We start from the raw sequence: 14,655 nt of genomic DNA, 5'->3' as shown, positions 1-14,655 counted from the left end.
CCAAACTACCAATCATTAGCTCTGGGGCCAGTAATTGTATCAGACAGAGCGGCCTACTGACCTGCTTGATGAGGACCGCACCAAAATGCTCCTTGTCTAATTTAATTTTCAACCCTGTCTAATTATCAGCCAGATACCAGTCTGGTGGGCCCCATACGATGGCTAATAAGCTGCCAACTCAGTCTGAAGGGGGTATCATTTATCAGCCCATGTTGGCCAGCTTTATAGAAATTGCAATGGGAAATCCAGGACTGGTCAGAAATGAGTGTTTCTGGCCCAAGCAGCATGGCAGCTCCCAGTTGTGAAACATAAATACATTTCTATGCACACAAACAATGCATACTGCAGTCACTAAACGGTGGAAAAATGAAAGCCAACTTATATATAGGGATATATTTCCACTTTACGTTGATCGTCAGCACTCCACACGCCAGCGCAACACCCAATAGCCGCATCAGCTCCAGATGCGCACAACTATTGCGCTGCTTTAAAAGCATTACAATCTATCTAAAAGCAGTCCAAATAAAAAAAAAAGTTGTGGAGGTGCCCTTACTAAAGGGTAACTTAGACTGGAATATACTCCAAGTCTGACCTCTCCCGAATTCTACCCCTTGTGGAGGCAGTTTTACGTTTTAGTGCACTTTAGTGGTTTCCGTGTGAACAGTACAAAAAGTGAAATGCAAATCACGTATCTATCCAGAAAGATTAGTTTACATAAAGTGCCGGTAAACTTCAGAAGTATATCATTATCTTAATTACACCACGGAATCCTTCATTGTCACATGTTATATACAAACTGCAAAAGGCCTACAGCATCCCCCCCCCCCCCCCTAAAAAAATGTTTTTGGCCTTACAGTGTGCATAAGCACTTAGGTAAGGGGATGTAAACCCAACAATACAATTTTAACATGCATTCGGCTACATTGTTTCAGTAGTCGGAACCAGCAGGGCAGAGAACAGAATAAAAAAATCTGCTTAGAGTGACATTACACCTTTTGTTAGGTGACATTTTGGGTTTACTTCCCCTTTAATTGGAAGGTAGTTAAAAAAAAAAAAAAAAAGTTTAATACTGTGAAAAATCCTGTGTGGGATTCTAAGTCAGCTTCCCAACAGATATCATTTAAGCAGTGCAGCATTTTAAAGGGAAAGTAAACCCTCAAAACAATTACACGTCAACAAAGTCTTGTGATGTCACTCTCTTCAAGATTGTGAGTAGGGAGGAGTCAGTTTTAAGCGCAGTAACTTCCCCGTTCTCACTAACTTGAATTATCTGCTGCCTGTGGCTCGGCCGAAATGAACAGCAGGAGGTGCTGTTGTTTCAAATGCATTATGGTAGCTGTTTAAGAACTGCTAATATCTTAAGAACTAGAAAAGCAATTAGACATGTGTTTCGAGGGTTTACATTTCCTTTGAAGTAGTGAATTCTATACAGTAATGAGATCTGATAATGACTTGCACTGTACTGGATCAGTAAAGACTTTTATTAATAACTCCCTGCACTTAGAGTTGCCCGTAGTGTCCTGATTAATCAGATACCATAAATAAGATATCCTGCTATCTCTGTTCCCTTAGAATGAGCCCTAAATAAGAAGGAAACTTATATTGTGTGCACAATACAAGTTATATATACATAGCTTTCCTATGTATAGTTTTATTTATACATGTAGGTGGGAGCTGCCATGTTGGTTTATTAGGCTTGGAGGACATCCCATCCCTTTTTTTTGTGAACACAGAACAATCTTATAGGTGGGAGCCACCATTTTACTTCCAATGTTTATCGAGAATGATTTGGCTAAAGGTATGGCACCTCCTACCCAAGTTTGCCCAGAACATTCCTGCTCTGTAAAATTTGTATTTACACAATAATCTGTACCTTCTACCCATATGTATAAATACAAATATACAGTGAAGGAATGTTCTGGGCACACAATAAGCAGTACCCTCATACTGTACTGTCTAAGGGAAACAATATGGCACCTCCTACCCATATGTATAAATACAAATATAAGGTGAAGGAATGTTCTGGGCACACAATAAGCTGTACCCCCATACTGTACTGTCTAAGGGAAACACTATGGCACCTCCCTCCCATATGTATAAATACAAATATACAGAGAAGGAATGTTCTGGGCACACAATAAGCTGTACCCCCATACTGTATTGTCTAAGGGAAACACTATGGCACCTCCCTCCCATATGTATAAATACAAATATACAGAGAAGGAATGTTCTGGGCACACAATAAGCTGTACCCCCATACTGTACTGTCTAAGGGAAACACTATGGCACCTCCTACCCATATGTATAAATACAAATATACAGAGAAGGAATGTCCTGGGCACACAATAATCTATACTCTCATACTGTACTAAGGGAAACAATATGGCACCTCCCTCCCATCTGCAATTGTAATTTAAATTTATCCAAGTAAGAATAAAACATAAGAATATATAGACCCATTGAGCTACAGGGCTGCTGTGTCAAACCACAGGTACCCACTTCTTCTAACTATGTGCTGTTCTGTAAATCCTTCCCTGATAGCTTGAGGAAACTATCAGGCATAGAAGCTAGCTCAGAACCTGTGCATTTTTTGACCCTACTGGGCCACAGTATAAGGCTTAACTGCATATACATTGACCCTGCTGGGCTACCATACGATGGTCATATGCACACAGCCAGCAGCATTCTGAACACGTGCCTCTGACATCAGTTAAAGAAAACCAGAGCACAGGTACCAGAGACTGCTGTAAATGTAGGTGTGTGCAGCAGCCCTTTAACCTGTGTACAATGACTAAAAAGAATCCTTGCCAGGGGGCTTTCCCTAAAACTGGCCTACTGAATCAGGTTTATGCTTTATAAGCAAAAAGTGATACCATTTGTGACTTTATTTGTGACTTACCCCAAAGTGCAGATATGTTGAGAACAGAAAGTGTCGCTTGTGCGCCGTTATCAGTCACAACTACTGTATTTACACTGTTACATTAATGACAGAAATTTGTCAGAAAACCGTTAAAAAAAAAAAAAAAAAAAAAAGTCAGGAAGGGATGTCCCATGTGCAAGTTCCCGCTAATAAGAATACTACAACTCCCACCGCCCTTGCTAACGATGCTGGGAGTTGTCAATCGGCGGCAGAAACACGCCCATGTCTGTTGTAAGGTGTTCTGTGAACAGAGTTATCTTCCAAATGAGCCCCCAACCAGCTGTTGCTAAAAACACCCTAAACCCCAATGGGAGTGATATTTCTGCAGCAGCTGGCAGATCACTGAAGAAACACATTGCACAAAAAGACTACTGATATGTCCTCCAGCAACCACAGGGGATACCAGAAAAATTCCGTGGAACAAGACTGTCCTGTTTCAGCGGGACTCAATGTTAATACCATTATGTGTTTGTTTGTTTTTTATACAGATATCAACTGTTAAAATATCTGATAAAAAGAGGAAAGGAAAAAAAACATGCAAAAAAAATAATATATATCGTTTTTGTCCATCCTGCTGGTTATTCACTGCTGCACATGACTTGCCAGACTATTAGGTGACTCCTTTCTACTTTGGCCACGGAAGGTTCAAATTGTAGTGAATCATCTAAGAGTTCTGAGTCTTCCCCATCATCCCCTGAAAAACGAGAAGGAAAAACAGGATTGTGTTTAATGATGATCGTGGGATATGTTTCCCTTATACAGAGAACGTTTTGTGCACACAGGAAAAGTCGGGGCTCTGGTATTTCTTCTCCTTCAGCTGAGATACAAACCACTGTATAGACCACACGCTATACAAAATGGCACTTACCCATCCTGAAGTCGATATACCCCTCCCCTCCGCTCATCACCAACATGGATTTTGGCTGATTTGGGCTGGACAAGTCTTGCTGAGATCCCGCCTTTTCTGCTGCCATTTCTGATGTTCCACTGCCATTGAAACCACGAACCTGACCTGTAGGTTTGCGCACATAACACTGGTGACATAACAAAACATGTCTGCATTACCCAGGCAAAGCTTAATACCCCACACTGTTTCCACTGCCCATATTTATATAATATAATAAAGGTGGCAAATTGTCAGTGATTTTCCTTAGGGCACTGGATAATATATACCAGTATATGACAGATGTAATTACCACACACATTGCCTCATGTGATACAGATGTAATTACCACATAGTATTGCTGACAGGAATGTTGCTCTGCAGAGACAAATGGAAAGATATCCATGTTTTTGTTATCTGAGGACAATTCTTGTGGCAAAATGCACACAAATTGCCTTGTGTGACCTATTAATGGAGCATAGATCTTATAAACGTATAAGACCATAAGCAGAACACTGAAAATATATCCTATTTTGTTATGTAGTGGGAGAGAGTGGTTGTGTACTAGGGAACAAATTCACTGAGGAGCCACGTTGCATAATGGCAGCCCTCTCACTCCTGCAGCTGAATGAGGAAGTGGCTGCCAGAACAAGGGTTTTTCATTTTCCCGCCTTTTCTGGTGATTGGCTGAGGTGTTGCTGGGAGGAACAGCAACCCCTAAGCTCTGGGGATTGGGAATGTCTGACAGAAAATGAAAGATTTATAGTTGGGACTTGGGCCCAGACTGGCAGTCTGTGGATTCTGGAAAGGTGCTGCTGTAAGAAACCTCAGAGAGTTACTATTAGGGGGCTGTTTGGGCCTCTGTGCAAGTGAAATGCCAGGGCCAATTTTGAATCCCAACCTGAACCTGGTTGGGGCCTGTGGACAGGTTTACCCCCTCATTTTCCCATGAAGTAGAGCCGTTGCATTTTCTACCATTTAAAGGGTAACCAAACCTTACATTTTGAACAGCCACATGCATTTTTAAATACACAACTAATTTTTTGCAATAAACCCGGTGTTGCTGGTCTTTTTTTCGATATTTAAACCATTTACCTTGCACCCGGGACAAATACTGAGGCGGTGTGCCACCCCTGGTTTGAGATATATATATATATATATATATATATATATATATATATATATATATATATATATATACACACACACATATACATATATATACACATATATATATACATATACACATATACATATATATATACACATCTATATATACACACACACACACACACACATAATCTATCTATATATACACATCTATATATACATACAAGCTATCTATATAATATATCTCTATATATACACACACACACACATATATATATATATATATTTTTTTTTTTCTTTTTACAGTACAGTGATAAAAATATTTTAAAAAGTGAAAGCAATGAAGCCCCTTGGTCCCAAAATAAAAAAAGGGTGCACTTATGTGCAATTATTTCTTTAGCCGAGCCTAGTAGAGGGGGCTATATATGTTACAAATTACTATGCCCTTACATAAAGCTACAAGCCCAGTCTATAGATTTGCCATGGGCTTAAGTGTAAACACTGGCTAAGAGTGATCCTTTATTGGACCCAAATGGTGCCACCTACCTGGAACAGAAACAAAGAATTTCACCGCATCGCGATGCCCATGGAAACACAGCTGGGCATGCGCCATTGAACAGTACGGAATGAAAGTGCCCGGCGTGACTTTGTCACTGTTTTCATCTCCGTAGACGCGTATCACACTCCCTGGGCGGTTTCCTGAGCCAGTTAATGCCTTATTGGCTTTAAGGGGAGAGAAAAAAAAATAACGCTTTTCAATTCAATGGGCGATAAACAGTGTGGTATCCGTGCGTCTTGGTCTCATCTAAAAGCCAAAGCCGGGTGGGGAGTCAGCGGCTGGGTTTGAGGCAGGGCTTGTAGTAAATAAATAGAATAAGTTCAGCATGCTTAGTTTCTAAAGAAATAGAAAGGAATGGCGTGTGCCTTATACTAATCTAGCACAAACTGCTGCCATGTCACTCCGGCTAGCTCATGTCTAAACTAATCTTCAGCCTTCTATAGCTATACTGTCAGGGAGGCACCATATATATCAGTAAATATTGCCCTTTTGCATCATTTCCCTTGATCCGCCATTTTGTGATAGGCTGTGTGCTCCCTCAGAGATCAGCTGACAGGAAATAATGCAGCTCTGACTGTAACATGAAGTAGTCTAGGAGCCAAAGACATGACTCTGTCCATTAATTGGCTGAAGTGACCTGTGACCTTTGTGTGCACCATGAGTTGTTCAATCCCAGTGGGCAGCTCTTAGTAATTAAAATGGCAGTTTTCTATTTAGGATTACCCAATGGCACATACTACTATCAAAATGGTTTGTTTAGATTAAGCAGGGTTTTACAGATAAGCCATTTTGTGAAATATTTTTTTTGGAGAGACCTACATTGTTCGGGGGTATAGTTTTCCTTTAAAGCAACACATGGCAGGGTCAGTCACACTCGATTTGTAAAACACAGCACTGCTGCCTGGAAAGGCCTGTTCTGATTTGGCTAAGAGAGATAAAGTTAAGCTAAGGTAGAGCAAGCAAAACCACTTCAAATACATCAATGCTGAAAAAGTAAACCTCATATGTGATGAAAATGCTGATTAACAGTCCTATAAATGTGTGTGTGGGGGGGTGGTTCACCTTTAAGTTTTAGTATGGTATAGAATAGCCAATTCTAAGCATCTTTTCAACTGGTCTTTATCATTTTTTTTTTTTACTTTTAGAACTATTAGCCTTCTTCTTTTGTCTCTTTCCAAATTTCTAATATTACTCTCTACATCATACTAAAAGTTAACTCAAAAGTGAACAATCCCTTTAAGTAATGACAGTGTACAATCCTATACATTTCTTGCCTGGGGGTTGTAGAGCACTGCTAGATTTACAAGACACATCCATTGGAAAGGAGAGGGGCAGTAACAGTAGGAGAGATCTAGGGAAGGATAGAAGAGTTGTGTGCAAGGAACAGAAGCCGGAGCCGGGCCAGGTTTGGTACCGTGACTAGTGGAGCAAAAGAGTATTATTATTATTATGAGAGATTAGCTGCAAGTCATGGGAGACAGATGCTGAACTGCCAGCAGAATGGGTGGCATTTAGTACACAACTATTGCAAGTAGGGGCCTATAGGCAGAGGAGCTTGGGTGCAAACAAGGTGGGGGAAAGACTACGCATCCAGAAAGTGGCTATTATAAGCCTGGGGAGGGGGGGGTACTGGTCTGGTGGTACAGCTGAACTTACCCCTTAACCCAAGTAACCGTCCCTGGTGCAGTATTACGGCTACAGTGAGAGAGTAAGGGGAGAGGGGTAGGCAGGTGTAACAGTAAAGAAGAGAGTAAATAAGGATTCACTGCTTATAACGTTACCAATATATACTGTATGACCATTTCCAAATCCCTTGAGAGGGAAATGGTAAATATGGCATAAACCCTCTAGCTCTTGTTGGACTACAAGAACCAGTACAGCAGAAATACAAATTAAGGAAAACGATTAAACTGCTCCTTGGTTGCCGGGGTCACTGATCCTAGCAACAAGATGGCATCCTAAATTCCAGGTCTGACAGAAAAAGCATTTTATACATTTTTTTTATGGTAGCACCAAAAGCAAAGCTGGTTGATAACTTCCATCTACAAGACAATGTCCATTCTGAAGTCAACCTCTGATTGGTAGAACTACCCTAACCACTTGCCCCTGCATGCACTTACCCCAGAGAGTAGTGTCCAGTTAGGGTGTCTGGGGCCCACCGGAACTGGCACCTCAGGCTCCCCCCACCCCAATTGCAGACAAAGCGCAAGTGCGCCTAAGTTGCTGGAAGGGATCAGTCTGGGTTGAGGGGTCTCACAAGGGCCGAAGCCCAACACCAGTGTCGCCGGGTCCAGTCCAACCCTGTTGGAGACTGATTTCTACTTGTGGCTCACCAGTTTCTGTAGGGCAAGTCTAACAACTACAGGTAGCATCTACTCATCACATTATTTGGCTTAACCTAAGCCTAAGGGGAAAAGCTCACTTTACAATGAACATTGTCTTGTAAGGACTGATCAGCTAAGCTTGAAATTGGTCCAAATTTAAAGGGATACTAACCTTCTTATAATCAATAGGAATGTGTTAGTATTACTTGTAAAGAAGTTTACAAGAGCTACTTACCCTACACCACAATCCTAGCAAAGTGGTACTGACCCTACCGATACTCCGAATAGGTTTAAGCTATCTGCACTAGAGGGTTAGTTATGTCACTTTGCTGAACAGGGGGTGGAGCAATCCTTCCTGGAGTACTATTAACGTTTATGTAATACTGACCATGTTTGATTACTGGAACATACTGGTATCATTTTAAATATTAAAAACCGATAATAAATCCAGAACACTGCTTTCTCTACTGTATACAGAAGGCCATCCTTTGCTTTATTGTATAGAAATGTTAAACTGCACTGTTCTGTTATCCATTTGTACCTCAGCTGGGAGCAAGCAATGTGGCAATTCCAAGCTGAGGGATGGTTTCAACTGATGGCACTGCTGCAAAGGTTTTAGACATTTTCCAAGGATTCTTTTTAAGATGTTTGCTGTTCCATTAAATGCATGCTCCCCCTAGTGGTAAACTAGTATGAATATTTAGTTGGGTAAAGGGATACTGTCATGATTTTTACTGGGTACTTTTTATTTCTAAATAGCACTGTTTACATAGCAAATAATTCCCTCTGCCATTTAAAATGTTATTCTTGAACCAATAAATGTATTTTTAGCTGTAATATTGGTGTGTAGGTACCATCTCAGTGCATTGAGCTTTCAGAAGTAGCCAGCGCTATACATTAGAACTGCTTTCAGCTAACCTATTGTTTCTCCTACTCCCATGTAACTGGAGGAGTCCCAAGCCAGACTTGGATTTCTTACTATTGAGTGCTATTCTGATACCTACTGGGAGCTGCTATCTTGCTCCCTTCCCATTGTTCTGCTGATCGGCTGCTGGGGGTGAGGGGGGGGGGATATCACTCCAACTTGCAGCGCAGCAGTAAAGTTTTTCAAAATTAAATTAAAAACATTTTCCCATGACAGTATTCCTTTAACAACTAGGGTTAAACTACAGGCAAGGATAGGGGTAACCAAATAGTATAATACATCATAATTACATAATTCAAGTGAGGTTACTACATAAGAGGTACTTACTTTCTGTTAGGGGAATTGATATGATCACACCGTTGCCAGTGCCTACCCACAGGCGATTGCAGGACACCATGAGTGCAGTTATCCGCACAAAGGAGAAGCCCAGCTTTCCTGTACCTAAAAGTGAAGAAACTTGTATTCATCGTCCAGTGATTACCTCTAAAGTAACACGCTCAAGCAGTATGTCAGCTTCCACCGTCCCATCATAACCATTAAGACCATCTTACCGAGCATCTTGCTAACATAGGGTTCTATGTCGACGTCCTGCAGATGTTGGTACGTGTGCGCGTGGTACAGCCGCAGAGTTGAATCTAACCTGATAGAAACCCACACGCCATCTCCAACCCACGCTAATTGGCGCACTTGGCTCTCTTTCCTCGGATGGGCATCAAACGATTTCTAGAAGGAATAATGAAAGATTTTGTTGTTCAATATATACTTTGCCAAGTATAAGGCCCCTGGTATATGGAAGTTTTGCCTACCACTGCCCTGGGGCTAATTAAAAAGGTGGTTCATACTTGTAGTATGTTACAGAACGCCCTATTCCTAGCTATTTTGCAATTGGTCTTTATTATTTATAGTTTTTGAATTTTTTGCCTTACTCTTCTGACTCTTTCCAGCTTTCAAATGGGGGTCACTGACCCCGGCAGCCAGAAACTATTGCTCTGCGAGGCTCCAGTTTTATTGTTATTGTTACTTTTTGTAACTTTCTTTTCTATGCTTACTTATAATTATACTTATCTTTCTATGTAGGCCCCCTACTACTCACACTCCCATCTCTGGTTTAAACCACTGCCTGGTTGCTAGGGTAAATAATACTCAGATAGCTGTTAAAATTCCAAATGGAGAGCTGCTGAACAAAAAACCTAAATAACTGAAAAACCATAACAAAAAAATAAAGACCAATTGCAAATTGTCTCAGAATATCAATATGAGAACAATGGGGTTCTTAAAAGGGCCTCACACCTACCAGCAATGGGTACTTTGCCTACAGTTACTCTAAGGGCAGGGGCACGGATAAGTTGCTCCTGGTTAAATCTCTGCTATTGTGGGCAACTAAACTCCCTGAAATTCCTTCCCACAGGCAATAAAATGGGCAGGGGGCAGGCTGGGCATCCCTTGCACATGTCTGTACCTCTATTTTCATGGTTTTCGGCTGCACGATGTAGATCTTGTTCCTGTACCCGCACCACACCTTCTCGTGCACCACACTCATGCAGCGAATGGAATGGTGAGGCCGGCCAAAATCAAGGAGGTGATAGTTCGAGAGGTCCCATTGGCCATCTGTCAGTGAGGAAAAGGCAATGAAGAGTCGATGAAGTACATGCAAATAAAACTGGACTTTTAAATACTCTGCATGGAAAGCACAAAAGCAGTGAGTATTCCAGCCTTGAAAGGGCCGCCATTTTGTTTATTTGGAGAGTAAGGTCTCACTGATTCAGCAACTATAATTAGGAATGCACCAAATTAACTATTTTGGGATTTGACCGAACCCTGAATCCTTCGTAAAAGATTCAGGCAAATACCGAACTGAATCCTAATTTGCCCATGCAAATGAGAGTTAAAGAGAACTATGTGTGCTTTTCTACTCGTTTCTATGATTTTAAAGATTCGGTTTGGCCGCGCGTGTGGATTTGGCTAAATCCTGCTGAAAAAGGCCAAACCAAATCCTGGATTCGTTGCATCCCGAACTATGGGTGCCCATTGGTTTGCATAGAGATGTTATTACACAATAAGCTGTACCCCCATACTGTACTGTCTAAGGCAGTGCTGTCCAACTTCTGTTGTACCGAGGGCCGGATTTTTCCCGACCTACGTGGTGGAGGGCCAATAATGGAAGCCAGTTTTGACCACTCCCCTTTTTGAAACCACACCCACTTGAAACCACACCCATGTTATCACATGATCATACCCATATTAATGGTTGTAGTACAGCAAAAACCTGCCATACTCTGCCTGCCCTACCCTGCCTGTGTGCCATACTCTGCCTGCCCTACTCTGCCTGTGTGTGCCATACTCTGCCTTCCCTACCCTGCCTGTGTGTGCCATACTCTGCCTGCCCTACCCTGCCTGTGTGTGCCATACTTTCACTGTGTGTGCCATTCTTGGCTGGTTTGTGCCAAACTTGCCTGTGTGTGCCATACTCTGCCTGCCCTACTCTGCCTGTGTGTGCCATACTCTGCCTTCCCTACCCTGCCTGTGTGTGCCATACTCTGCTTGCCCTATGCTGCCTGTGTGTATGGCACATACAGGCAGCCTACAGTGACACAATGCTGGCACTGCTCCTACAGTCTGCACAATAACTATATATTAAAAAACTTTTTAATTGCAGTACCACCTCAGTATATGTTCTTTTTGTAGTATGCAGGGATTATTTGTGGGTTTCTACTGCTCCTGAGGTGTGAACAGGGGAATAATGTGGGTGATTACAGCCTGAGCCGGAGGTATGAACACTGCAGGGGGTGAACAATGCAGAGATTAAAAGGTGTGAACAGTACAGGGGATTACATATTTAAACAATACAGCCTGAATCTGAGGTGAGAACCATGCAGGGGGGGGCAGTTAATCACAGTACTGATACCATTTAAAGCTTACACAAGAGTAAGCCATCAAAGCAGCCAGACAGGTGGGGGGCCACACAGAGGGGGGTCGCCAGTTGGACAGCACTGGTCTAAGGGAAACACTATGGCACCCCCTACCCATATGTATAAATACAAATATACAGAGAAGGAATGTTCTGGGCACACAATAAGCTGTACCCCCATACTGTACTGTCTAAGGGAAACACTATGGCACCCCCTACCCATATGTATAAATACAAATATACAGAGAAGGAATGTTCTGGGCACACAATAAGCTGTACCCCCAAACTGTACTGTCTAAGAGAAACAATATGGCACCTCCTACCCACCCATATCTTTAAATACAAATATACAGAGAAGGAATATATGCCCTTTACCACTTCCACATGCAGTCCATACCTACCAACTCCTCGATGAAAGATCGCCAGTGTCCCATCAGCTAAAGCAACTAATACTATTCCTTTAACATGCCTGGAAAGATTAAAAAAAAAAAAAAGTCTTTTGACGCCACACACTATTCACAGCAACATGCCAGTCATGCCCTAGGGGTCAGTTATTGGTGCTGAGCGCCTACCAATGTTTACAGACGCTTGAATATGTATATTATTTCCCTGAACTTTGTACTGTGTGATCAATGAATGAGGTCATGGCCCTTTGATAATATCATTTGAAAAGAACTGCATGGGTTGGGGGGCCGAGTACCCAAAAAGAACTATATTGGCAGTTTGTTTTTTCTATTTTATGGGGCGACTTACACAATGCTGAGGATGGAATCTTTTAACTTGATGTTGAGAAGACATTTCTTCCACTGAGCAACAGAAGAATGGACGTATAAGCTGAAAAGGAAGCGATTTAACAATGTGTTTACAAGCTTACAATGATAATATAATCTCCCCCAAAACACATATAAACTATATTTAACTTCATGATCTGGGCAGTCTTGGTCGTCATGAATTATAGAAAAAGTATCCTGTCTACAAAATCAGGTGGATGACTCTACTGTATCTTTCAAAACACTGTCTACATTCAAGTAGTCAGACTTGCCAGGGCTGCAAAAGTGCTCTGAATCCCAAGTAAACACCTACAGTGGCTACAGCCGTGCCCATACTGTCAGCCACTATTACACCTACATCTTCTGCATATTCCCCAACCCAGGAAGACTTTGTGAAGCGTATACAAGTTTATAAGGAGCCACCTATTGATCTGTGGGGGCTTTAGAGAGCATAAGCATCATTTTACTTACTATCCATTTTGGGCTCCGAGCCACATTGTAGGCAGCAAGCTGTTCATTTTTTGGGCTTCCTCTCTCATCAGGTCTTGTTCAGTTGGTAATGTGGCAATGCCATCTTTATACAGGTCAGAGTCATTGCTGGGGGTGGAAGAGAGAGGTTAAAAGGAAAATACAAAGATCTGCATTCTAATTCCAATGCCACTTCCTAATGACGTAGTAGATGAGATTAAAAAAACACACACACACCCTGAATTCGGGGCATCCCTAATGTCTATCAAGTTCAACCTGTTGCACTTTACTTAGCAATGGATGATAGCCATACTTAGATCAGTGCTGGCCATATTCAGTCCTTACCTAGGCTGGTAGCCTGTGTCCTCTGTTGTGGTCTGTGCCCCCAGGGGATCGGTGAATACATGCTCCGTATAAACCCCTGTCTGGGAAATGTCAGCCAGATCATCGTTGGAGCCAGTTCCCACTTCCGTGTCCTCTGTGGCTTCTTCTGCCGTGGCCACGTTGTCATCCAGTTCCCGGTCTGTGGAATCGGGATCTGGAAACACAAGAATAGCAATGTGTTCCTGGGTTTAGGATCAAAGAACCTTGCAAATCCTGAAGCAGTGACTCAAATTGATAACCCGATAAAGGGAGTCACAGTGCCACCTAAAATATTTAAACATAACTAAGCTGGCAAGCACTATCATTTAAGTTGCCCCCAGAGGCAAGAGACCATAGCAACCAGACTGCAGTGGCAGGGAATAATGTTCTAGAATTCAATGCAATAGCAAACCAAAAGGAATGGAGAACTTGTCCTTTAAAAAAGTGTATATCCACACCTTGACTGACTTCCTCCTCAGCTGGCAGGACGCTTGGCGTTTGTACAGCACAGGGTTCTATGTCCTCCAAAGATGCCCCTCCCACTTTGACTCCTACTGCAACGTTCTCCGCCCCCGAGGACCCGCTGCTCAAAAGACTTTCAGACAGCGACGTTTTATCAGTTTGGCCTGTTTCCGATTCCGGCTTTGATGATTCTCCTGTGGGGTAATCGGTTTCCATAGCCCCTGAAATCAGTGAATAATGAATTACAAACCTGTAATAAAATTATTTAAACATGCAAATATAGTTCAATTTCCAGTGGAGTAACTAGTCTGCACCCCCCCCCCCATAGTAAATTGGTGGGGGAATGGTGAACAGAGACTCCTACCCGGCCTTTACCAACAACCAAGTTCCCACCCAAGTCCCTCGCATTCCCTTTCCCTGGAGAGCAGTTGGAGAGGTGGGATTTATTGGTAACTATAGAGAAAGCAGACCGGGTCACCCTGCCCCCGACTACAGGGTCTGTAACCATAATTACCTCCCGTATATATATTATATATATTATATTATTAGGGTTTATCTCCCATCCTGCCTAAATCAGTCATAGGCATCACCAGAAAGCAGGGCTGCAAATTAAACAGTGCCTTTCATATAAAAGGTTTTTAATGGTGTTGCGATTCTAAAATAATTTTCTACTTATCACACCTGGAATGCTTGCAATACAGAGGACGTGAGAGTTACAGACAATGAAACTGTCCAGCATGTTCCCTGGGTCATTGGCATCCACAATGATGACCTTAGTGGAGGAATGAGTGCTGGTGCAAATCCATACAAGGCTCGATAACTCGTCCTGGTGCCGTAGTTCCTTCTGTTGCACCTAGGAGTTATAGAGGGGGTGGAATGAGGCCTGATTGTCAGCTTTCAGGGCAAAAATAACTGTCAGGGACAGACAGCACTTTTGTTTGCACTGAGGAAAGAAGTTAGATT

General features: G+C 42.3%; 1 protein-coding gene across 4 annotated transcripts in view; it reads right to left on the bottom strand.

Moving 5' to 3' along the window:
• Positions 1-2,765: 2,765 nt before the first annotated feature.
• The window catches only part of spag9 (sperm associated antigen 9), a 44,333-nt gene continuing 32,443 nt past the window's right edge, over positions 2,766-14,655 (bottom strand). For 2 of the 4 annotated variants that reach the window (XM_031894343.1, XM_031894345.1), the window contains 13 exons: positions 14,374-14,545; positions 13,689-13,913; positions 13,213-13,405; positions 12,871-12,996; positions 12,383-12,463; positions 12,031-12,098; positions 10,181-10,329; positions 9,273-9,444; positions 9,049-9,162; positions 7,129-7,167; positions 5,460-5,636; positions 3,789-3,932; positions 2,766-3,614 (listed from right to left, as the gene is read on the bottom strand). In XM_031894343.1, coding sequence (XP_031750203.1) covers positions 3,499-3,614; positions 3,789-3,932; positions 5,460-5,636; positions 7,129-7,167; positions 9,049-9,162; positions 9,273-9,444; positions 10,181-10,329; positions 12,031-12,098; positions 12,383-12,463; positions 12,871-12,996; positions 13,213-13,405; positions 13,689-13,913; positions 14,374-14,545 — 1,776 coding nt within the window. In that variant the 3' untranslated portion in view covers positions 2,766-3,498. The remainder of the gene's footprint in view (positions 3,615-3,788; positions 3,933-5,459; positions 5,637-7,128; positions 7,168-9,048; positions 9,163-9,272; positions 9,445-10,180; positions 10,330-12,030; positions 12,099-12,382; positions 12,464-12,870; positions 12,997-13,212; positions 13,406-13,688; positions 13,914-14,373; positions 14,546-14,655) is intronic. The other 2 variants (XM_031894344.1, XM_031894346.1) reach the window with 1 other exon arrangement.

This window comes from Xenopus tropicalis, chromosome 10 (assembly GCF_000004195.4).
Source record: "Xenopus tropicalis strain Nigerian chromosome 10, UCB_Xtro_10.0, whole genome shotgun sequence".
Taxonomy (NCBI): Eukaryota; Metazoa; Chordata; class Amphibia; order Anura; family Pipidae; genus Xenopus; species Xenopus tropicalis.
This window is presented reverse-complemented; position numbering and strand designations above follow the sequence as displayed.